This window comes from Phaenicophaeus curvirostris, chromosome 1 (assembly GCF_032191515.1).
Source record: "Phaenicophaeus curvirostris isolate KB17595 chromosome 1, BPBGC_Pcur_1.0, whole genome shotgun sequence".
NCBI classification, from domain to species: Eukaryota; Metazoa; Chordata; class Aves; order Cuculiformes; family Cuculidae; genus Phaenicophaeus; species Phaenicophaeus curvirostris.
Window position 1 is genome coordinate 44864351 of NC_091392.1, and position 25265 is coordinate 44889615.

Sequence of the window (25265 nt, forward strand, 5' to 3'; positions counted from 1 at the left end):
CTTTTTTTTTTTTCTTCCTTTTTTCACTTGCTAGAATATATACAGGCGGTCAAGTTGGGATGTGACAGGGAAGCCCAATAAGCAATCTCTCTCCCCAGGAAAAATGCGCCAGTGTGCCTCTAGTCCCACTTGAGTGCTGAGTATATACATAGATACACTGGTTTGGTCTCTCCTCCCCTTCTATATATACAACTGTGATTGTCACAATCTTTTTTACCTAAGCTACTGATAATTTCTATTTTTTCGATTGATTGCTCTTTTCTGTCAAGATGGAATCTAATACAGAATTGCTCATTTTCAATGTAACACTTCTTGAACTAAGAAATTGTTTTCTGTAATTTAGAAATTTCGAGGGTGTTCTTTGGCTTTGGCCCCCTGACTCCTCCTGCAAGTGTTATTGTGTTTGAAATTCCTGGTGATCAGATGTTTTTTCCCTCAGTTATGAAGAGGTGCTTAGCTCGCCACTCATCCTCCTTACTATCTAATGTGATTTCAGTCGTGTGTAGCAGACACGCCAGCTCGTACCCTGTCTTGAGCTTTATCTGCTAGAATGTTAATCCACGAGCATTTGAAATCATATGCCTCTGAGACACAATCAGCTAGAAACAGATAACGTCAGTTTGAAACTGTGCCATACCCATTCCCTGTTTGCCCACTCAGATCTTTCCTAAATAGGCTAGAACTTTTTGCAAATAATTTCTGGAGCGTTTGGTTTATTTGAAATTTATAAACCAGCAGTATTTTTGGGTTGAATTTATGTGTATAGCTGAGCACCCACAATCCTTATATGTAATTAAGGCTTTTGATACCTGTACAGAAGCAGGTAGAATTTTTCTTTCTGTTTTACCAAATACCTTGATATAATATTAAATAAGTGGTTAATTGCTCCCTTTTTTCTCTCTCCCCTTTTGTTACTTGCTAAGACCTTCCTTATGTCTCTAGCAAGCGTTAATATCTTTGCAGACTGCTTTTTCCCCTTTCACTTTGATTTATACATCAGCCTTCCATCAGAGAAGAGGGACCAATGCTTCACTATGCTCCAGCTCTCTGAACATTTTTCTCTTAGCTTGGTATATATTAATTTTAAAATCCTTTTTCTTTCCGTTTTTAATCCTTTTTGAGACAGGAAAGATCCCTAAGAGATCATGGGTATTTCCAGACACAGCAGCCTTCCAAGTTCCATGACATATATCCTGTAAAGAAAGCACCGTTGTTAGGATTAAGACAAAGCATTTGCAGAGGATCCTAGCTACCTGTTTGAGAAGCCTGCCTTAGTCATGTCTGTCTTTTGTTTTTCTGGAATTAAGCTCAGTAACTATTGTCCTCTTGCTACGTAAAGAATATTTTGTGTTTTCTTATGATAAATTTTCCAGAAAAAATAACATCTCATATTGATATCTTTTGCATACTAGCTAACGTAGTTGAAAATTTATAATCTTGTTAAAAGCTTAAAGAAGACCTAATAGTTCACCTGGTTCTTCCCCCGTGAGTTTTACTGGCCAAGTTAATCTTTTTCTTGCGTCTCAGGCTGACATGGTCACCCCACTGCCAGCAGCACTGCAACTCTGGATAGTCTTGTGCAGGCGCTTCATACTCGTATGTGTTGGTTTGAACATCCGGGCAGCAGTAGCTCTGAATCAGAGCAGTGGTGCCTCTAGAGGCATCCGGAGGCATCATTTCCTGACTGGTCAGGTACTTCTCTCGCTGCTTGGGCATATTGAGTGTTGAGAAACCTGCTCTTGCAGTTTGTCAAAAAGTGCTCCAGGACGTGAAGGTGTGTCACCATTGAAGACTGCTACTTTTGGTAATCTTCCCGTATACCTTCCATGGAGAGGTGGTGGCCTCGTGGCAACAGTGGCAGATGAATTTTGAGCCAGTGTTTGGATGATTTGAGGAGGGTTTGTAGGTATTGTTGTACTTTGGAGGTTGACTGCGGCCTGTCCAGCTGTGGAGTTGCTGGGATGTTTTGTAATGAGTCCCAGTTGTTGAAATTAAAGATCAGCCTTATTCTGAAAGTTTTTCTTTCCTCTCCTGTGGAAGAGTTGCCTGAAGGGTGAGAACATCTGGGGAAGGAGGAGGAGAATTTTTTTCCCCTTTTTTTTTTTTTATTAGGGAGCTTTTTGGTCACCCTGCAGCTTATTAATTTTAAGCGCTTACCTTTTTTTCAAGTCTTTTATGGAGATAAAGATGAAGTAGGATTTATTTGGGTTTGCTCACTTAGTCCACATCTCCTCACTTTTTTTTCTCTGCGTACAGGGAATCTCATATTTCCTTAAAATAACAATAAGATCATTTTTGGATTAGAATTCTGGATCAGGAGAAAACCTTTAAAATGCCAACCAGGTTATCTGATGCAGAAGTGTCTGCCTGAGTCTGCAGGCTGGCTGAACTGGTAGCTGGTGGTGGTGTGACTCTTGCTGCTGAAACGTTAACTGTAGTACCTATCCATGATGCAAATGTCAGCATTGCCACTCTTTTGCTCCTCTTGGAGCATTTCTAGAACATGTTTATGGATCACGTGCTTCACTCTTTGGAGACTGTGGTACAGAGGCTTTGGTGCAATGTGATTTTTAGGAACATTGCTTTTCACCCTCTCAACCTAACTCGTTGTGCCAAAAGGTGAGAGCAGATGGCAGGCCTGCGAGATGCTGCAGTTGAACAATCCCATGACATTTTAGCTTCCTGAACTGGGGCTCTTGCTCCTTGAGCAGCAGGGATTGGGGTTTTGAGGCTGGAAAGTCAACTGGCTTCCTGCCTGTCTCTAACGAGCGTGTCCCTGTGGCTGTTATATTCTGGTCACGATGATAAACGTTTTCTCTGTTTTTGTGCAGGACCACACCAACAATCACACATTTCCTTAGAGCCTATCAGGATCACGTGTGTTTGTGCCTGTGCCTGGGACAAGCCTGGCCTGGGGTGTATTTGCGGCTTGCTGAAGGTGAGGGGAGCCTGAGGAGCATGGAACACGCCTGGGATGCCTGCGCTTGCTGCAACGTTGGTTCCAGTGCCCCACGTAGATAGAGCTTGACTTGCAGGTGAAGCACAGCAGGCCCTGGGGCTGCTTACTTTGCTCCGAGCCCACTGGATTGCATGCAAGTAATCTATAAGTAAAGGCAGTAGAGGTGATATGTGAAAGAGCACCATTTCTGTATCTTTGGCTGAGATAAAAATATTTCTTCAAAACTCATTTCCAAGGAGACCAGTGCCTCAATGAAAACATGATTATTTTTTCCCCGCCCTGTTTGAGGAGAGGTTAATTTTAACTTAGCATTTGGAGCCCAGCAAAGGAAGTTGATTCTCTCTTTTGAGATTGGAAGGGAATGAGAAACCCGTTTTCCTAGTTTAGAAGAGGGGTTTAACTGCTTAATGAGATGAGAGGTGACACTTGTCCTGTGGCATCGGGCATGGGGGATGGGATGAGGATTCGCTGGTGCAGGGAAGGGCTTGCTGGAGCTTGTCGAGGTGGCTGGGGCAAGACCATCTTTTGCTCAGTGCACCCTTTGCTGGGGCTGCAGAGCTTTGCAGGCCTGAAACTGGAGCGTGGGGCTGCGAGAGGGTGTTCACCCCAGTCATTCTTGGGGGGAAATGGCCTCCGGGCGAGTGGGAACCTGATACACTCAGAGGAACTGGAGCCAGCTGCTGTTTTCCCCTTAGCAATATGCAAGTCTGTAAAATACTCATGCAGAGCCACCTGCGAAAACACATTAACCCCTTCATCTGCGAGTCGCTCCTCTTCCCCAGCGCACTCTGACAGTGGTTGTTTCTCCTGCGGGAGCTCCAGAGTGGCTGGCACACCACAGATTTTCTCCTTAGCTTCAGGATCCCCGTAGTGCTTCTCCTTGGTGCCTGTCAGTGGTTAATGATTAAATCCAGCTACTGAATTGTGGCTGAATTTTGGCTGTTGAATAGTGGGGTAGGTGAAGACGTGCAGAACCTGCCTATGGCACCACGCACTGCTCTTGCGTCTGCTGATGATTCCTGGAGAAGCAATTAGCTGGGCCGGGGAGGGGGGGAATGGTCCTCACCCACAGTGACCTTGGAGAACAACGCTCTGCCTCCTTCACATCTAAAGATCCTGCTTCTAAAGTCAGCATGCTCCAGCGCTGGGAGCCGGGCTGCATTTATTAGTAACCCCACCCATCCCTGCCTCTTGCAAGAATCTTGTGAGGCCGAGATTGTGTTTTTAGAAGCAGAATGACAGAGAGAAATTCCCTGGAGGCGAATGCAGAGTGTGTGCTGTGCACGCCAGTACAGACACACGGGGCTGGGAACTCCCAGGGAGAGATTAAGTGCGAGAGAGGAGCGCAGAGCAGCCGGAGCTGGAGGAGGGGGGCGGAGGAGGCGAGACGCTTTCTAAGCCTCAAACTGAGCTGTTCGGATTTTTTTCCTTTTTTTTTTTAAAAAAAAAACACCAAACCCTCAGCCAACCTCGGTCTCGACAGTCTTACTGAAGTGCCTCTTGCATTGCCGGATCATCTCACTGCTGGGTTTGAAGGACCCAGGCTAACATGATGTACCTCTGGGTGAGTAGAGGAGCATGTGTGAGGGCTTGCACACTTTGCACATATAAGGAATGGAAAGCTGAAGGGACTCTGCACTAACATGAGCGGCCTTTGCTGTTGGGCATAGCCCTCTGCAGCCTCCACACACAGTGGGCTGTAGTTTTCCCTGGTAAAAAGTAGTATTTAGACCAAGTACTGTTAAATGGGTATCGAACAGGCTTTTCCTGTGGTTGCAAGTTCCTCTGGAGAGAACAGTTTTGGGCAGGTGCCTTGGAGACAAAATTTTTGGCATAATGCTGCTCACTGTCTGCCATCTGTGTGACCTCTGTGTGTGCATATATATATATATATATATATATATGATTTTTTTTTTCATGCATAAGACTGTTCCCATGTGTCTCTACTTTATGGAATTTTGGAGTTACTGAGAGACATCCCAAATAATGTAAGAGTGCTGCTGAAAGGGATCTGTAGTCACTGCAGGTTAAGAGAGGAGCAGGGAGAAAATAGATACTTTTGGAATTTGGAGCTTTGGGGGTAGGGGCTGAAGCTGTTTCAACAGAAGTTGGATGCAGGGTTGTTTTTCCAGAAGTGGCACGGTTACTTGAGTTTCTGTTGGAGTATGGAAAATAATGTCAGGAAAAACGTTTGTTAAGTGTTACATAGCTCCAGCAAGCAAAGTAGAAGCATATATAAAAGTATATATGTTTTCAGCCTTTGAGCAAGGACTGGAATTTCCTCTGGAGCAGTCAGCTGGTAGACTGCTCAGTTTGTAATTTGCGTGTAGTTCTGCCTGCTCTTGGGCACCCTTGAGATGAGCAGTTTGCCCTTGGGTTCCTTACCTAGATAGGAGAGGTGAAGAGTTATCAGTTCCTAAGTTTTTGTTTCATTTTTTTTTTTCTTTAAAAATCTCTTTGTAACTTTCTTTTTTAAAAGTCTGTTCGTAACTCTGAAGGTAGGGGCTGTCACTGCTGCTGTTTTTAGAGTCCGGCTCCCCATCACTCCCAGAAACAAACACTGGTTTATTTTAGCAACAAAGCAAGCCTTGGAACTCGGGCAGAAGGATTTGACTTCCCTCCTTTGCACATACACACACTATCTTTGTTGCAGGGTAACTTGACTCTGCACTGGGGTATGCACACTTGCCTGGTTTCGTCCAGCCGGCAGTGCTGGCAGGCACGTCCACCTCTACTCCGTTCTTCCCCCTGCCACAGCCTGGCCTGTGGGACCCCAGATTGGGGTGCCAGTTTTTAGCGAGAAAGGCTGGGCAGGCCCCGTGGCTTAACTAAGATTTGTGCTTCGTTTATTGGGTGGAGTAAGAGAAGTAATTCGGCCATGCTGCAACTGATTTTAGATAAGCAGTAAACAATGGAGATGTTCCTCCCCCCTGTAGAGTGTGGGAGCCAAGGAGAGTCACCCGGTTGTCTTGCCTCCTCCCGTTGGGTAGGGGTGTGCAAGAACTGTGGTTAAAGCGAAGGTGTTAGCCAGTCTTTAACACGGTGGGGGCTTTGGCCCAAAAGGTAGAGCACTGTCCTGGAGTCTTAAGTAAGGGTTGAGTTTTGGAATGCTTGCCAACAGATGAAGACTGGGACCCCTCCGTGGGCTGCTACTTCTGCCTGTTCCCTAAACTTAGGGCAGTACAGTTGCTGTGCCTGCATTGCTCTTATTTCCTCCTCCCCTCTGAAGATTTAAGTGTTCAATGCTTGAAAGGCTGAAGGGGTTTTAAGGGCATCATCTGGGCTTCGTGCCATGATAATTAAGAAAAAATTAGTGAATTTGTGCTATGTGGATATGATCTTTCCCTTCTCAGTACAGGTTACCTTATTACTTTCGGGGAATCTTCCCCTCCGTGCTCCTTTCAGGAACTTTTTTCCTCTGTGCCTATTTGTTTTTCTGCTTTAAGCTCTCTTTATCCTGAAGGGCCACATAACCTTTAGCAGTGAGAACAGGAGCCCCAAGTGATAGATCTGGTTTGTTGTGAGGTTTGCTGTGCCTCAGCTGTACTGGTTTCTTGCCTCCCTGCTTACAGGTTCTGGGGAGCTCATTTCCTGCTTGTTCCCCATGCTGGTTTTTTTTCTGCTCTGTGCCTCTTGTCCTTGGAACGTCAGGACTTCAGTAGATGCATGGAGATTTGTACTGAGTCATTCCTTAATTCAATGCATGAAGCTACATTAATGCAATGTTAAATTTGAGGTTTTAAATATGCAAGTCCTGAAATCCAGAATTAAGGTTCCCACAGCAACCATAATGTTTCTTCCCCCCAGCCCCCAGGGGTGCACGTTACAGAATTATCTTCCTTGAAGAGATTGTGAAATATTGAATGCTGTCAAATTTGACAGATAATAAAATAAAAAGGAGAGCACACCTTCCTCTGCAGCTGTAATATGGTGTGGATACTGATCCCAAAAGTTCAGGCTACCTGCAACAAAACAGTCCCTGATTATAGTGCTGTCTCTGAAATGAAGTGGTAGTGTAGCCGTGGCTCAAACTGACGTTCCTGCTTGCTGAACTGTATTCCCTCAGGTGAAACTTGTTGCAGGATACTCTTAAATGAGGGCCTTGTAGACTGCAGGGGTTTGTGGACTGTGGAGAGCTGGGGAGTGGGAAACTTAAAATATCTGTGACCTAATGCTTGGCATTGTGAGGGAGGGGAAGGCGGCAGACTAGCTATGCCATTAAATATCAAGAGAGACTATTTATCTTAACACTTCAATTGTGTAGGATGCAGTTGTATAAAATCTTTCTGAAGCAGAGGTGGTATGATAGTCTTTGTGATGTTGCAGACCATTGGAGTGCATGCATCTGATCATCAGTGTTGAAAACTGAGGTGGGTACTTTGCCTACCATATAAGAAGGTGCATGTAGGAGTTCTGCTTTTGCAGATAAGAGTATTTTGTTCGTAGGGGACCATCTAAACCTGCCTTTGTCTCTTCTCTCATTCCTTCCCATGTTCCCATTTGCCTGCAGCTGTCTGGGCTCATGAATTGCTCAAGAGGGCTCCTAGCCATCAGTTCTCTGGGTGGGACATGGGCTGGTTTGGGCTACAAAGGCGAGAAGATCTTTGCTCGGAGGGAGGTGCATACTGATAACTCGGGGGACAGGCATTCTGCTGGTGACAGCCAGGAGCAGAGTGGTTTGAGTGTGGGAAAAGTGTTCAACCCTTTCCTGGATAAGAAAGCCCTGTTTTTTTCATTTATGAGCAGATGAATCTTTGTGTACTGTGAGTCATAAGATATAATCTAGAGTCATTTCATTCCGAGTATTTTCTAAAGATCATGATGTGTTCTGAGAGTTGCATGTATGAATGTTGCCTTATTGGAGTTCTGTTGTTACAAGAAAGGTTGAAAGGAAGGGGCAGCAGCCCTAGCAAGCAATTTATCAACCATCCTTCTCCAGTGCTCAAAGGCAGCTTGAAACTATCAAAGGCAGGAGGGACCAAGGTAGGGGAGGTCCATGCTGTTGCTAGGCTTCTGGTAGGAAAGCAGTGGATTCATTGCTCTGATCTCAGATTATAGTAGGTATAGATAATTTCCTCGTTTCTCTCAGCCATGTACAGAGTACATGCTGAGTGTTTGTGAGAAGGCTGGCTGCCTATTGCAACTAGAAATGACTTCTTTCTCTAGAGCCCTGTGAAAGGGAAGATCTTACCTAGACCTACTAATTATCTATCATACAAGCAAGAACAGTACTAGCAAGCTTGCCTAGCTCATTTTCAAATATCTTTTTGTTGGTTTTCTTCCTGACCTCCATTTTACTTGATTTTTTGTCACTTAAAAGCCTCTCTTTGCATTCACTGGAATAATTTTTCCCTCTAGGCTCCTAGCTCATCAGCTTTACCACCAAGGGACTGGAAACCCACCTCTGCTGCCAAACGTGGGTCTTAGCAACGTGCTTTTTCTCATGCCATGTCTTTCTATTATTTGTTTGTGGTTGGGTTTGGTTTTTTTTTCATAAGAGGTAGCTTCTTTCATTGAAAAGTCTGGTCATTATGGCATAGCTTTCAAAGCATGTGTTTGATAGCAGGACAACAAGTGGTTGTCCAGGGAAAAGAGCCTCCTTGCTCTGTTCTGGTGCCAAGCCCGGGGCAGCTATCGCAGGGCAAGTCTGGCTGTGCCTGTAGGCCTTTGGCTAGAACCTGTTTGGTAGGAATGGCAAATAAACACGTCAGCCATCAACTGGAGCTCTGACAGGATGGGGATTTGGTGTGTGCAGAAGGTGCACGCATGGTGTGGGCAGTGCTGAGAGGTTAAGATGTGGTATCCTCTGGGAGGCTGTGGCTGTGGGGGCGCAGGAAGGTTTTCCTGAATACCTGTTAGAGATCAGATCCAGGTAAATTTCTGTCAATGTGGTGAAAGGCATTTTGTGATACATGTATAAATATATATAAAAATAAAAACATATGTTTTATATATATATAATATAAACACTGATTTTGGATTCTTATTCTGGAGCAGGAAAGCCCTGGAAAATGATAAAATGGAGCTCATGCAAAAATCCCCAAGCTAGTAGCCTGTAAGCCGATTCCCCAGCCTGCGAGTCCTCGCGGTGCCATGCTGTGGCATGCATATGGAGCAGCTCGAATCCAGAAGTAATATAGTTATGTTTGTCCAGCACTGAAACTGAGATAATGAGTTCTGCTGCTTGATAAGCTTTATTAGTTTTGGTGCAGCACCTTGTGGACGTGGTTATACTGCTTCCACACCTGAGCTGCTCCGTGCATTGCTGTTTTGGGAATGGCTGTATTGCATTCCCTTGGGAGTTACTGTGACAAAGCAACTTCCATCTCTTTGCATCTAGGGTTTTATACAGGCTTTGGAGATTTGGGAAAGAGAGAAAGAAGAGCTTATGAAAAGAGATTATATAATGTGACCGGCTGTGTTATTGGAGTACTAGAGTTGATAATCCAGGTGATCTTTTCCAGTTCCCTGTTCTTGCATGCCTGTAATCCTGGAAGATGCCAAGGTCACTACTAAGAGAAGGAAGCTCAGTGTGGTTCAAAACAAGAAGGCATTTCAAATTAAGGTACCTGCTTCAGAGAAGGGAAATTTGGGATCAGGATGATCTGTTGTGTAGGCTACATTTGATTAATATAAAACTAAGTAAAATCAGTGCCCAACACATTGTCATCATGTTCAAGAATTTCCTTCTCTGATGAGTCTAAACAAAAGAATTAGAGGGATGTAGGCTGGCTGAGTTGGTGTGAATTTCTCCAGTGGCTCTTCTGCCTGTCTGCTCTCTTCCCACCTGTCCAAACAGTGATGAGCACAGGGGACTCTGTTTGCTATAAGCCTGTCCAAGTCTTGGGAGACTGACAGGGACCGGGTCCTGTTTAAGTTAGTTTTTCACCAAACAGCCTGTTTACCTTGGAAGGAAGAGGATAAACTCTAAGAGAATAAGAAGAGAATAAACCTCAGCCTTCCTGCTTTCCAGCTGGAAGCTTGAGGAAGAGTGCAGATAATAGCGATTTGAGACTGAACATCTGTGTTTCCTGCACTTCCTGTGGCGCTTATTTGCGAATCTTAATTCCAGCAGTGCCAGAACTTTACCCTTGTCCTAGCCTTCAAGGTTATGGTGAACGTACAGGAAAGGTCTTTTGAGTGGATCTGAATTTGGATGACTTTTTTGCCACAACTCTAAGCAGTTGCTATGGTATTGACTGCGTATGTGTGCATACTAAACCAAAAGAATGATTGGATGGCTTGTGCCATTCGCTGGAAGAGATCCCTTCATCCTTCAGCAAGGGCTACTGGATAGAACAGGAGTTGGAGTCAGGCTGTGGGGCCAGACGATGTTTTCTTTAGGGAGTTGTCAGTTTAGAGGAGGATCTGCAGTCCGTACCCGCAGTACCACAGTTCTGGATAGTAGTACTCTGTACCGAGCGTGGTATCATAGAATCATAGAATACCATGTTGGAAGGGACCTCAAGGATCGTCTGATCCAACCTTTTTAGGTGATATATAATTTAAATGAGATAGCCCAGCACCCTGTGAAGCTGCGCCGTAAAAGCGTCTGGTGTAGAGGAATCTACCACTTCCCTGGGGAGATTATTCCAATGTTTAACTGTTCTCATGGTGAAAAATTTTCTTCTGAAATCCAGTTGGAATCTCCCCAGGAGCCATTACCCCTTGTCTTTTCCATGTGACTCCTTGTGAAAAGGGAGTTTCCATCCTCTTGGTAGACACCCTTTATGTACTGGTACATAGTAATAAGGTTTGTCCTAAGCCTTCTCCTCTTAAGGCTGGACAAACCCAGTTCTCTCAGCCTTACATACGATATAATGTATCCTGTGGGTGTGCACTGGAGAAGCAGGCTGTGCAGATGGACCAGTGTGGATAGTTCCACGCTGGAAGTGAAGACAGGCTTGCAGAAAATTAAGAAGTCAATCGAGGATGCGCTTTGTGTCCTCTGGCGCTAAATTCTCTTGCTGAAAGTGTTAAAAAGATTCCTTAAAGCTGTGAAGAAGCTAAAACAAGTAATTAAGTTTCCCTCTGTCCCTTAAATTTAGGTTTCATTGTTCTCAGAGTCCTATGTCTCATGACTAATATACTGCCTGCACAATGCTCTGGTTGATTTTTTACCAGATGGTTCTTGGGTCTGTAGCCGAATCCAGGGCAAAGGCAGTTAGTTTTTCTCCTGCCTCATGAAACATGCTATCCCCCACACAATACTCTAATTGAATCTTGGACATCAAGACAACTATGATGGGAAAATATTTTGACCAGATGACATTTTTTACTTTTTTTTCCAGATATTCTTAGGGTTTATTATTCATCGTGCTTTAAGGAGCTGGCATGGCATGATACTGGAATGCTCCTCCATACGTTTTTTATAATTTATAAATCATCTAGTGTTGAAACGAAGTTTAAATGCGGAAAAACACTGGAATTCAAGTATGTATACGTGGCTAGAAAATAGAAAATGTGTAGTGTGATTTGCCTGTTGCTATGTTTTAACTTTTCATCTCTGTCGTAATGGCCTTCTTTTTCATCCCACCCACAGTCACTACAGTGATGACTTCTTGCATCCATGATGTACCTTTTAGTTGGAGAACCCTTCTGAGTAAAAATGAAGCATCTCTCAGGAAGGTAGCAAAGCCTATTTGGCAGCATGAGTGGTGTCTGTAGCTCCATCAAGATTGTCTCAGTGGCACTGCAGAGCAGCTTTGCTCAGAGGCCTCTTGGATCCAGCAGCAGTTTCAGCTAATTCCTCTCCACCCCAACTTATTACACTGAGATTTTGGCTGCTGCTTGAGTGAGGAGAAGTAGTGAATGCCTATTACTTTTTTTGGTCCAACTAGCTGAAAAGGAGAATCACATGCAGCATTAGGTGAGGCTATTGATTGTGGCATCTTTTAATAAATGGGCAGTTTTTTGCTCAGCCTAGAGAAGAGAAGGCTCTGGAGAGATCTTATGGTGGCATTCCAGTACTTAAAGGGGGCCTGTGGGAAAGCTGGGAGGCAGCTCGTTATCAGGGAATACAGGGATAGGATGAGGGAATATGGTTTTAAGCTGAAAGAGGGGAGGTTTAGGTCAGGTATTAGGAAGGATTTTTTTACTGTGAGGATGGTGAGGCACTGGAACAGGTTGTCCAGAGAGATTGTAGAATGCCTATCCCTGGAGGTGTTCAAGCCTGGTTTGGATGAGGCTTTGAGCAACCTGATCCAATGGGAGGTGTCCCTGCCCGTGGCAGAGGAGTTGGAACTGGATGATCTTTATGGTCCCTTCTGATCCAAACCATTCTGTGATTCTTTGCATATAGTGTTTGTTTAACTGCTGGTTTTAAACACCTTTAGGACTCAGAAGTGCTGTAGAAATATGAGATGCCTTAATGCTTTTTCCTTGCATGCGGAGCACGGCTCTCCAATGCATCTGTTCCACTGTTGCAAACAGGTGTGCGATAAACACCCCTTCCCTCTTCAGCCGAGCGGGTGGTGGTGGGTACTCAGTCTCTCATTTAAACATGCATGGTTTTCTCTCCTACAAGAATAAAAACTTTAAAAATAGTATACATATCTACAAAGAACTGAGTGCCTTGTCCTCTTTCCCTCCTTCCCTCCCCCAGCTACCAACTCAAATTACCAGCAAGCTTTGGAAACTTTGGGGCAGGGGAACAGAGGTGCAGCTGGCCTGCATGTGTTGCACCAGCTGTAATGCAAATGATACATGCTGAGAGAGACTTTTCTCACTTTTGTAATTCTTGGATATTGTTGTGCAATGGGGACATGTGACAATTTGTCTTAAATATGTTTGCTGATATGTTCTGCGGAGTATACTGTCTCCTTTGTTCCTTGCCACCAAGAGACAATATCAAAATCCAATTGCCTGTCGGCAGCGTGTCTGAATGCAGCTGGGACTGTCCTCCTGGCTTTCCCATCCATCAGTCCTGGATTGAACCCATCACACTTGATACCAGTTAATTTAGAACATGGACTTTGGTAAATCCTCAACCTTCTTGGCTATTTGGACAATTTGTGATAAACCACTTTTTTTTTTTTTTTCTGAAAGTGGTGGTACCTATCGCTCTTCAGCTGTGAGAGGCTGAAGGGGAAACGTCTGGCTGACCTGCCTACCAGTTGTTTGTGGGTACTGGTTGACCTTTTGCCATCTATCTGAAGCAGTAAAAGCATGGGTGCTGGGGGTTCAGTTGTGTAAAAACAAAAGCTGATGTTGATTTAATCCCATTACATTGCGTTGATCTCTCAACCACTGGACTCTTAGTAGGATTCCAGCTTTAATCCTGTAAGGATCAATCTGGCCTGTTGCTTTTCTGTCCTGATCCTAAATCCCCCTTTAATCTTGTTAATTATACCAGGCCTTTTTTGGTTTCATTTTTTTTCCCTTGTGGACCAGCAGAACTGCATTAAATCTTCTAGTTACCGTCTCTGACCTGGTGGTTTTACCCTTTCTTTTTTATGCTATTGAAGAACGAGGTGCTCCTGAAGGCTGATTTTAGCGTTGCAGCAATGCCACATCAGCATTTGGTGGTTTGGTGTCTGCTTCTTCAGACTCCCATGGAGTCAGTTAGTCACGCTGTTGTGCCAAATCCCTCCTGGTTTTGTTGTTTGGTTTGTTGTTGGTTTTCTTTGTTTGGTTTTTTTTTTTGGTTTGTTTGTTTTTTTTTTGGTGGGGGGTGGAGGTGGTAGTCATTTTGGTTGGTTGTATTGTTTTTTCCCCCATCTATTGCTTGATATTGTGCTGTGTGAAGGGAGTGTGGAATTGTGGAAAATGAGAGCCACTTTAAAATATGAGAGAAATTTGAAAGAAAAAGTTTTTTTTAGAGCAGAATCCCATTGACTGACATTGAGGGAGTATGAAGCGCTCCTAGGCTGATGAGGCAAAGGCTCTGGAAAGGAGCCGAGGTTGTGTGTCCCAGGAGAAGGCTTGGGCAGTCCCATGGTCCACAGATACTTTCTGAAGGTCATGGAGAAATTCAGCTGCTTAATTCAGCCTTTTTATGTTTATGCGTGTTTGGTGGCTTAAGGAGAGGAATAATGCGCATTCAGACTTGAGGCTCTTTATCTTCACATTGCACTGTCTGCAGGCCTCCAAACCCAGTGCTGCCTTTTCTGTGTAATGCACAAGGCCAATTTCTCACTGTGACAATCTGCTCCTGGCACTTGCAATAATAGAAACTAGCTGTGCTTAATATATTCATCTCTGGTATTTCCCATACTGTAAAGAAGAAAACCAACCCAAAACCTGCACCTACTTTTGCTGTAATTTGATCAAGAGCTGGCAAATCATTTCTGGAACATGTCTGTGCTAGGATCCTGACCGCTCTGACAGATTTTATGCCTTCACCTTACAGTGCTGCTCCTTCCATCTCTCTTGACCATCTTGCTCTGCCTCACCCAGCGGAGGCTTCAGCTTTTCCAGCCTATCAGCCAGATCCTGACTTCATACCATCTTGCCAGAGCACTGTGGGTCTGATTTCAGGCTTTGCCAAAATGCAGACTGTATGGATGGATCTGCCAGAAAAGTAGCCAAGCTGATTCCTTTTTAAACCATAGGAAGGAGGAAAACTGGTTTTGGATCGTGGAGGATGAGCTGTCAGGTTGGGTTTATTCTAATTAAAGTAGTCCTGGTGCTTAGTTCTTGGAAAACACTTAGAGCCGTGACAAGAGGTGGCTATTGCTTTTAGGCAAACGTGGGTGTTTTCCCAGCAGTTCTAGGGTTAAGAAAATTTCAGAGGGGTGACATGGTGACTGTATTCCCTATTTTTGTGTGTTGCCAGTAGCAAGAAGGGGTAAACTTTGATTTCTAATCCGCTTTGGAGGAGGCTCCGTATCAGGGCTGCACAGAAACATCCAGTCAAGCAGCTCCTTTATCATAAAGGGGATTTTAATTAAAACTGTTCTCGCATCATGAACGGAATGAGCGTCAGTGCCAGCCAGCCCTGTACTGGGCATTTATCTCCTTCAAACCACATTACCAGTAATTGCTGCATTAAATCAAAGTCGAGGGAGATTACAGGTCTGAATTGGGCAGGCGGCCGGTGCCAGTGCGGGGAGCTCCGTGCTGCTGAGCCGCTGATATGGGAACCCCCTCTGCCCTCCAACTGGGGGTGAACAGTCAGAGGGCTGCTGGATCCCAAGAAGCCCTTCTCATTATGGGGCTGGAATTTTTGTCAGAGCCTAGGAGGGGTGGCAGGCTGTATGCTTGGAGCATTTTAAGATGCTGGTGGGTTTTTATTAACTTCCTTTTAAAACAAACAAACAAACCCAATAACAAAACAAACCGCATGGCATTGCCAGCCCGCTCCTGTCTCCTGTTCGAAACCACCACAGACATTCGCTTTCATTCATTCTCTGCTGCTTATTCTAGCCCTGAAACTCCAGACCAAATTGCCTCTTTTCTTGATACGCCCCTTTCTCTCCACTCTCTGCCACAGCTCTGTTATGGAGCTGCTAACTTGGTCCCTCTTCTGCCCCGACATGGGAGAGTTGTTCCCCTTCTTCACCTCTCCTCCCACTTAGGAATTGTATCTTCCTTGACCTGTGGTTCCTTTGCCAACTATGGCTCATTAGTTTGTTTAATTATTTTTCTAGGTTTTTAAGCATTCTGTTGTCTCTGGCTCTAGAGCAGCTGTTTCCCTTCTTCTTGTTCCTATACTTTGACCTTGGCAGCTCAAAAAATGTTCTGATCATCCTACCGTTGTTCTTGCTTCCACTCTCCAGGCCTCTGGCGGGGTGAGGCTGAGGAATGGCTGTGCCCATGTGAGGTTTTAGGCATGTGGACTGGACGAAGTAATTAGATCTCTGTGGGCAATCAGTGAACTATCAAAATGTGACAGCTGGATTTCTAGGGGCTGTTATTAGATCTGTCCCTTAATTGTAAAGAAGGTAAGTCGGGAACAGAATGTGCAGAAAGCTTGGGTTTTTTTTCCTACGTCACCCTCGTTTTCTTTATTTTCATCTTGATGGCAGTTTCATATTTTCGCATTCTAGTGCAGAAAATCCAGGGCAGTTGGGTGACGGTGATGGTTTTTCTTCATTTTGCCGAGATACTGTTGGTAATCTGCCATTTGAGTTTGCTTCCTGTAGGGTTTGCACATCTACCACGTTCCTCTGCTGCAGAAAAGGGTCTGATTCCCAGCACCGTACTGAGAATCTGGTAATGTATGTGAAAGAGGATGCTGCAGCTTGACCTGCCTGCTAAAGCAGTTCAGTTGCAGGCTGTCGAGGCGTATTAGATTTTCAAGGTTCATATGGGTTTCTCAGAAGCTATCTAGTTCAGAGCAGTTGCAGGAGGTGTGCCTGCTGTGCCCCTTCAGAGCTTGAAGTTGCAGCTTTTGCTTCATTACCATGTGAGCTTGAGATGCAGCTTAAGTATTGCCCTACTTTAACTCTGGCCTACGCACAAATGTCTAGCCTGAGATAAGTGGTTCTTTTAAATTCATGTGAAGAGACCTGTAAAGCCATAGAGGCTGAAGTTTGAGTTCTGCTGATATCCAAGCTGATAATGCAGAGGGTTTGCAGTTAATTTTTGCATTAGTAGTCCTGTTACGATGAAGTGAGAGAAGCCCTGTTGCAGAGTAACTGGAGAGGTGTGCAGGGAACACAAGACGAGCCTTTGGTGAAGTTTTGATAGTGAGAGAAAACAGAGATGAGGGTTTTCATGGGAGCCAGGAAACCATCTTAATGGCTTTCTGGTTTCAGGACAGAGGATGCAGATTCTGGCAAATTGAGGTGAGTGAACGTGTGTGATCTTTTGTTTTGTAGAGGTCACAGAAAGCTGTGGCAAAGAATGGGTATCTTGGCTGGGCAGATGGTGCAACCAGTGGTTGTTGTCCAGGGATTTCAGCTTCTGTGACTTGTTTCAGAACTTGCTGGGAGTTCAAGCTAGCCTGCAGGAAAAGGCTTTGGACTGAGCTGTGTCAGGCTTTATTCTGTCCTCTTGGCTCTTGGGGAGAAGCGTTGCTAGTGCTTGGCTTAGATGCCTATAGCAGACCCTTGTGCCCATGTCTTGGGACATCGTGAGAAGAAAAAGATTTCAGGATTTTTGATCACTCTTGTTTTCTTAGATAAGTTTCAGAAATGCCCAACCAAACAAAATGTAGGTATTTGCTACCTTTTACTCTTTTTGTCTTAGTCTGAGGCAGAAAGTGAAGACAACTTCTTACCTAAGAGCTGGCATAGCCTCAGCATACCTCCTGTATTCACCACAGCCTCCCACTTCTCCACTAAAACTGCCAGAGGAGGGACACAGCAATAAGTAGCACCTCTGCCCCAACAAGAGTAGTCCCTGGGGCCACTCCCTCCATTAAAGCATCACTTGCTGCTGTCACTGTTCATTTAGTGTGTCTGACTTTCTTCTTTCAGGGTAAACGGCATCGTTCTTGCCAAACCTTGGCTTTGCTTGTTATTTATGGATCGTTTCTGTGCACTCAGCAAGTGCACCAAACTCTTAACTACAGTGCTCGTATTTCGCTCTTGAATCTCTTTCCAGGTGCCCGAGTTTGGAATTATTTTTTTTTTTAAATGGGAGTGAGGAAAAAGCAGGAATCATTATCTGAATCTTGGCAGTCGAGCAAGGTTTTGAACAGAGGCCTACAGAAATGAATGGACAGATGTAATTCTTCTATCATGAAATTGTCTCTGCAGATTTACACTGAAGGTGTCGTATTCTGTATACTGCCACGCTGGAACTGTTTCCAAATGACTTCCTGAGATTTATTCGGTGACCCGCTGTTGCGGCAGCTAAAGGTCCTGCCTGCATGATGTTCTCCAATTCCTCAGCTCCTGCCAGTAACACGGTCTCAGACCCAGCTATCTCATGTAGACCATGTTACCTGTTTATTTCTCTTTTACTTCCATTCAATTAAGAGTTTTGTTTAATATTTTTGACAGGTTTTGTCTCTTGCTTGCATGGTTACAGTGTGTGGGCAGCTGGTCTGCTATTCTGATTGAACCAACTTGGGCAGGAAATGCCTTGTCTCCTCTGTTAAAAGAACAAAATGCTGCCCAAGAAAACTTCCCCCCAAATTTTGCTTTCGTTTGTGTAGCTGGGAAGCCATACTGCCCTAAAGTAGAGATACATCTGTGTCAATGCTAGCGTAATTTATTGTGTGGACAGTCTTTAACTTGGAACAAGCACATTTTTCTATTTTAGTTTGTCACGTAGCAGCAATTTGATAACCCAGGAGGTGAGGTGGGGAGGAAAATCCATACCAAACCCATCTCCATTAGCAAGTAAGTGCTCAGCTTGATGAGTAAGACACGGCCACGTAACTGAAATGCTCTGCGATAGTTGATGGTGTGCTCCCTTCACCCCAGGCAAAGGCGAGGTAAAACGTGTTGGATCAAACCCTCAGTGAAAGTGGTTTATCCTGCGAGTGTTTGCAAGGGACTCGGAATGTGTGTGGCATCACTGATGGCCCTGCAGCTGCCACGCAGCGACTTGCTGGTGGGGCTGAGATAACTGCATAAGTATACTTCCACTGTAGGGGAAATGGCCAGTGCAGTCTAGCCCTTGTTGATTCATTCAGTTGAAAGTATTTGGTGAAAGTATCTCTGATCTACCATCTGGTGACTTTTAATGCTATTTATTCTCAGGAAGATAGTTCTTTAATTAAGGAATTAACCTTAACTTTTGTAGGCTTAGCATAGATCTGGAGAAATGCTCAGGCTTAAGCTGCTGTATTTCATAGAAGAATCAAGTCTCTTTTTCAGATCTCCCTGTTAACTGTCTAGGTGTGAAAGTTGCCCCCTTAAGGATCAGCTAATTGAGCTGCTGCTGCTTGAGAAGTGAAAACCAAGTGGGAGTATGAGAGCTTTTCTCTGGCTGAGGTTCTGGAGCTACCTGATAGATCTAGCAGCCTCTGTAGCGAAGAAAAACTGCCTCCACTCTATTCTTTTTTTATTCCCCTTTCTCCACTCCCCCCAAAGGAATATAGAAAGGCAGCATTGCTATCATGTAATGCCTAAACCACCAAGAGAAAACTCCTTTTCTTTGTTGTTGAAATTCTGCATCTGGACACCTTTTTGTTTTTCATGTTAACAGGCAAAAAGCATTTTGATGGACATCTAGCATTACCAAGATCTGTGCATATACAAGTGGTCCCAAAAGAAAGCTGTGTTACAATCACCTTCTTTGCCAAAAGGCTTAGCCCAAAAGTACACTTACTTTCTTCCTGAAGCAATGCCAAGCACTTAGAGTTCTCCTTGAAAGGAGGCCCAGGTCCAACACACAGATATATTTTTCTCTGGAAAATCTGTGTATGCTTTCTTTTCCCCCTGTATACTCTGCCTCTGGTAAGTAACTAAGGCCATGGAGCCTGTCTGGTTTTTGAAGCTCCTTTTGGACTTGTCATGTGTTACACTCAGGTATGCTGTAGTTTTCTCAAAATAGCATAATTAAAACCTGTTTTGTAATGCGTGTAAAGCGATGGATTGGGGGAGAAATGAAAGTTGAAGTCATGTCTTTTATGCTGCTGGTATATCCAAACTGCTGCCAGCTTTATTTTGCAACTTAATCACTAATATGTTTTTGTGAGTTACTGTACCGTTAAAGCTGTCTTCCTGGGAGCCAGCTCGTTAGGTGGTGTTGTGCATAAAACCTTGGCTCTGGGAGCACAGTCTTTTGTCAGAGGATCTTTCAAACCTCAGGTGAGTGTTCATTGCTGCCTTACATTTTTCCTTTGTAATAATTTCAGAGACAGACTTTGGGCAATCTGAGTTTTGCCTGAATTGATTCCTGGTCCCTTTCTGGCAGCTGGAGTTGTAAGGGTAGGATCTGTACTTCCAACTTGAGCAAGACTCTGCCTACACAGATCTAACTTCAAGTTCAAGAGTCTTTACTCTCCTGCAGTTTCACCAGGAGTCTTTATCTCTCTTGACAACCATAACTGCTTAGATTTGATACTCTGAGAGCTCGGTTTCTGGTTGAGGAAGATCCCGGCTTGTGATCTCATGAGTCCTGCTTTGGTCTGTAGGTTTCTGGAGTTTGCTAATGCTACAGTTCTACTGGATGACTGTAAGAATCACAGAATGGTTTGGGTCAGAAGAGACCTTAAAGATCATCCAGTTCCAACCTCCCCTGCCATGGACAGAGATGCCTCCCACTGGATCAGGCTGCTCAAAGCCCCATCCAACCTGGCTTTGAACACCTCCAGGGATGGGGTACTCACGACCTTTCTGGACAACTTGTGCCAGTACTTCACCACCCTCACAGTAAAAAAATTTCTTTCTAATATATAACCTAAATCTCATCTTAAAACTGTTATCCCTAGTCCTATCAGTTCTCAACAAAAGCTCTACAAAACAAAAAAGTCACTTCTCCAGCAAACAAAGGTCTTGCAATATGCTACTTCAGCAGACTGACGTGGTATCCTTGCTCTGCCTCTGTTTTCTGTCTTTCCCTAAAGCAACTCTGGCTTTGAAAGTAAGTGATGCTTAATAAATAATTATTTTTAATTCTGACCTGTCCTTTTATGCTATGTATTTGTAAATATGTTTTAAAACTGTGCTAGTTTCCCAGTCTAGACAAACCATTAATATTTAATAGCTATGTGTAGATGATGCAGTGAAGAGCTGGGGGTGGTAACAGAATACAAGTATCTTATGTCCATACTTCAGAGTGTGCATGATGTCTAGCTGTTAAGCCACTTTAGATCAGTTTCATGACTACGGAGCTTGGCTGGGGACTGTTTGGAGCAGTAGAGGTAGATGTAAACAAACTCCATCACTTGTACCTATGTTGCCTTGCAAATGGAGAATGTGTTGCAGAAGAAGATTGAAAAGGGAGATCTCCAGTGCTTTGAGGGGAAAGGACATGACCAGGAGCTATTTAAGACCTTCCATTTTATTAAATGTTGTCCTTGGTATTCTTAAATTTTCCTGAAATCATGAATTTTATCTGTGAAATTTGCTACGTGTAACAACTGAGGTTCTATTGCCTGCCTGAGGTATTTCTTTGGTAGAAGCAATAAGTGTGATGAGGCTCTTCTCTGCTACACATAACCTGGTATTTGCTGCTTTCTCTAGATTTGGACTTCTTAGGCTTTTTGCCAGAGGGATTTTGGTTTCCTTGAATTCAAAGTGTATTTTTGGTAATTTAATTTGTGCTAATGTGTTTTAGGAACATGAATCCTAATGAACACGAAGAATCAGTAGCACTAACTAATCAGACCAGGTTCAGGCAAGCAGTGGCTCCTCTGGCTTTTCCAAGGCATTCAAATTCTTTCCTGTGATGTCCTTATTATGCTAATCTAACACGTTCTTGTTAGCTTCTGCTGCTATTCTGCATCCCCCAGAACTGGTGGTTCCATTTCTGCTTAATGCATCTTGTTTCTGATCTTCAGCATTTGCATGTTTAACGTGTTTTACTCTCAAAGAACGCACTGGCTTAGTGCTGAGTTATTTGCTCTCCTGCATAGCTGATCCACCACCAGATCTTCTTACTCTTGAAATCAGGACATGTAGGTAAAACTGCCAGGTTCCAGAAATGTGAGGGAAAACAATTGATGCAGTCACCTATTTGTCATCGTCTATTGCTTCTGCTTTCCATTTTGGGATACTGAGCTTTCCTTTGCATGCTCTGCCTGCATTTGTGTCCCCAAGACTCGAATCTCTAATTATTTCAGGGTCAAAACAGCAACTAGACCATATGTAGTTTTTCTAGTCGTTGCTTATATTAAACTGGGAAAGAAAAAAAAAATCGTGCAGCTTTTTTGAAAAATGTTATACTTATTCAAACCAACCAAGCAATACAGCTCAGAAAATGCAGCCCTGTAGAGGAATGGTGCCTTTCCAGTATGAATTGTTACTTGGAGGGAGGGAAAGCCACCTTCATTCTCAGGACATGGGACTTGCTTTGGTGCAAAATGAGAATCTCTTGCAGCATTAAAGATGTAATCTCCGTACCGTGTGCTGTTTGTCTAACACCGGTACAAGCTGGCTGAGCCGCTTGATCTATTTAGCTGCTATGGAAATCAGTACATACCCAGCCAGAAAATGCATCCTTGCTTGCTGGCATGCTTCCTACATTTACATCAGTCATTAAAAAGCAGAGACATATTGTAAGCTGCTCATCAGATCCCTGATGTCCCAGTTTAGCAGATGTAGTGATTGGCTAATTGTTAAAGATGCCATTTTTGGTGGGTGAGAGGAAGAGCATCAGCCAGGCTTCTAGCGATGAGGAGTTAGAATCAGCGGAGGTAAGAGCTCTTTAGTGAGAGTAACTAGATAAGGCTTGGATTAATTTGTCTGGAGAACAGAGAATTATACTAAAGATTTTATAAATTCAGTTTATAAAATTAAAGTGTTTGTGTAATTTCTTTAGTAAAGATCAATGTAGTGTAATAACTGTGCAGCATAGAAAAATCCTGCTCTCCGTGCTGTATTGCTGTGTCCCCGCAGTACCACAGTTTGTAGCAATTAAAACAAAAAAAAATCTGCATGGAAAATGCCTGGATGTACTATGGATGCACTTTAAACACAGGGAGACTGTGGCTAGCTTATGTTCTTGTAACTGTGCTTGCAATTGTGACTTAGCATGTTTGATATAAGCAGTCTGAACAAAGCAGGCAAAGCCAAGCCCAGGGCTGTGGTCTTTCATTTTCCAAAAATGCTCCTCAATCTGCAGACATCAAAGAGAGCTGTGCATGTGAAGCAAAATACTGGCTTTTGAGAACATTGGGAAAAACTTGTGTAGTCTCCATGCCTTGCTTAGTACACAGAAGGAGGGAAAATTAGGTAAATGCTGCTACAATAGCTTGTAGAACAGTATCTGTAGGCAAATTGATAGGGTAAGTAGGAAATGGAAAACAATAAAATTCAGTGTTCTAAAAAGAATAATAAAATTCAGCAGTAACTAGGTGGATGATATTCTTAGTTGGAGCTAGGAGTTGTGTGATCGGTGAATACACAAACATATTTTTTTTTTTCAGGCTCCTGGCATTAGAAATAACTAGTAGAGGAACCAGAGCTACTGGTGCAGAACATAAAACTGGAGATTATAGGGATAATATCAATCTACAAGAATAGTAGTCATGGTTTTAACATGCATTCAAGATTATGTGTGGTTCAGATATGGTGGATCTAAAAGGTGATAGGCTGTATTGTATGCAGCAGACTGTAAATAAGAAAGAAGAGCGATACTGTTAACGTAGAATCTGTTTCTGGTCAAAATTGCTGTGGGGAAGAATGGTAAAAAGAATCCCAGAGGGAGTTCTATGTGTCTGCTGTAATCCCTCATAGGATTGAATTCGGATACAAACTTGAGACTCTGAAATGATGTTATTCCCAGTACCATTAGAGAGATAAATATTGGTATGAGAAACTTTAGTTTCTCAGATATAGCTTGAAGAATAAATGCTGCTAATAATAATAGGGTCAAAAGATTTCTGTGCTGTAGCATCATCACCTGTTGTTGAGACAGTGAGTAAATTCTTGGTGCTATCACTATTACAGGAAAACAAGCTGTTCGGAAGCCTCCTTGTCCCCACCTTTGGATGGAGTGATCATGATACAAGATTTGATACGTGGCGCAAAATACTTAATTATGTCAGTGAATTGGATTGAAAACTTAGTCTCAAATGTAGAAATGTGTGCTTTGGGTTTATGTGGTTTTTTTTTTTTTTTGGTGGTGGTGTGTTGTGGGCTTTTTTTTGTTAGAGGTACTTCGGAGACAAATTCTTGATGATAAGTAAAGGGGAAAAAATTTGTAAGATGAAACTTCAGCCTGACTGGAGGCGTAATCACCTTGTAAAGGCTGCTAGGTGCAAAAAGGGAATTTACAAAAGAGGATTTATCAGCAGAGATTGCTGTGCCTTTAAAGTCAGTAGGGATAAAATGAGAACTGCCAAAAATCAGGCTGAGTTAAACCTTGCAAATGTTGCTAGGGAAATGGATGACAGTTTCTCAGAAGACAATTAGAAAGGAAGATGTGGGGCTGCTGAGTGTTGAGGACAGGGTGGTTATTGAGGGTGCTCTTGTGATCACAGAATTGAACAAATCTTTTTTTTTTGTTGCTTTTGAAGGTAGAATTGGTTGTGGGAGCAAGGGCAGGATGGGTAACGGGCATGAACCTGCTGTAGAAGCAACCACGTTGGATATTTCAATGCCCCTAGTACACGCAGGCTGGGCTGGGGAGGAGCAGTGCCTGTTCCTGAAAGCGAAAGAACCGGTTCATGAAGTTTGAGATCTAATGCAAGTTTTAATCTATGAAATCAGGAGTGCTATCATATGTTTGGAGAACAGGAAGCATAATAGCCCTGTCAGTGGTGGGGGATGATTAGGGTTGTGCCATATCAGCCTATCTGTTTTTAAGATAACCAATTTTCTTAACTTGATAATATGCATTTTTCTTAATGGGATGATGTGTTTTACTGTAGATGGGTCCCACGGCATCTGATATGGTGCTACAGAGGATGATACTAATAAGGCTAGAAAAGATGCAGTTTAGTGCTGGAATTGTGAAACCAATTAGGACCTACCAGTGTTGTTCTGGTTAATGTCTTTTAAAAAATCAGACAAGCAGAAGCCAGGTCAGGTGCAAGAAAGGGCTTCTGGAGATTGGGGAATAGCAAGCCTGTCATGTGAGAAAAGACTGGAACAGCTGCTTGTTCCAGGGGGATAGAGAAGGAGATATATCAGGGAAGTTGATTGTAAGGGAAAGAGAAAATACGATTAGGCCAGAGGATGGTACTGGCACATGAACAAAGGACAAACAGAAATTGCTCAGGAATAATGTTAAGCCGGAGACAAACAGGGTTCTCAGCTGCTGGGGAGTGCTGTTCTAGAGCAGGCTGTTGGCCAGGGTAGTGTAGCTGCAGAACACAGTTCTACAATGTAGCTTGGTAAATTTTTATGAAAAGATTAGATGATGTTGTATGGTAGCACTTGATCTCATTCTGTGTACCAGGAGTACTATTCCAGGATTAATATTTCTGTAATTTAAAAATTATTCATATGTGTAAGCATTTGCAGGAACAAGGCTGTGGTTTTATAATAGCTACCTAACTTGTGTTACTGGAAATGCATGTGCATAGCAGGTTATATGGTAATATGGTTCGCCTTTATCTCGGAATAAAATTATGGAGTGCAGCGCCATCTCCCATTTGAGTAATATTGGTTGCAAGTCAATGTGCAGCAGTAAACCAGCCATTATGGCCAGCCCCGCAGCAAATTGAGTAGTTTATTGCCAGTCAATGTAAGTCTCTTTAGTCCTGCTGTATCCATCTCAGCACATACAAATTTAAAGCTAATATTTCTCACTTAATCTGCTGTGGGACACAGGGAGGGTGATGCTTTGTTACTGAAGT

General features: G+C 43.5%; 1 protein-coding gene across 26 annotated transcripts in view; it reads left to right on the forward strand.

Annotated features, from left to right (window-relative positions):
• Nucleotides 1–25265, forward strand: part of RBFOX2 (RNA binding fox-1 homolog 2) — a 176946-nt gene that overhangs the window by 56807 nt on the left and 94874 nt on the right. Inside the window, exon 1 of one of the 26 annotated variants that reach the window (XM_069856777.1) lies at nt 4400–4523. The exons of 24 other annotated variants lie outside the window; for them this stretch is intronic. In XM_069856777.1, coding sequence (XP_069712878.1) covers nt 4509–4523 — 15 coding nt within the window. In that variant the 5' untranslated portion in view covers nt 4400–4508. Of the gene's footprint in view, nt 1–4399; nt 4524–22040; nt 22158–25265 lie in introns of those variants that run through there. One more of the 26 variants, XM_069856736.1, reaches the window with a different exon arrangement.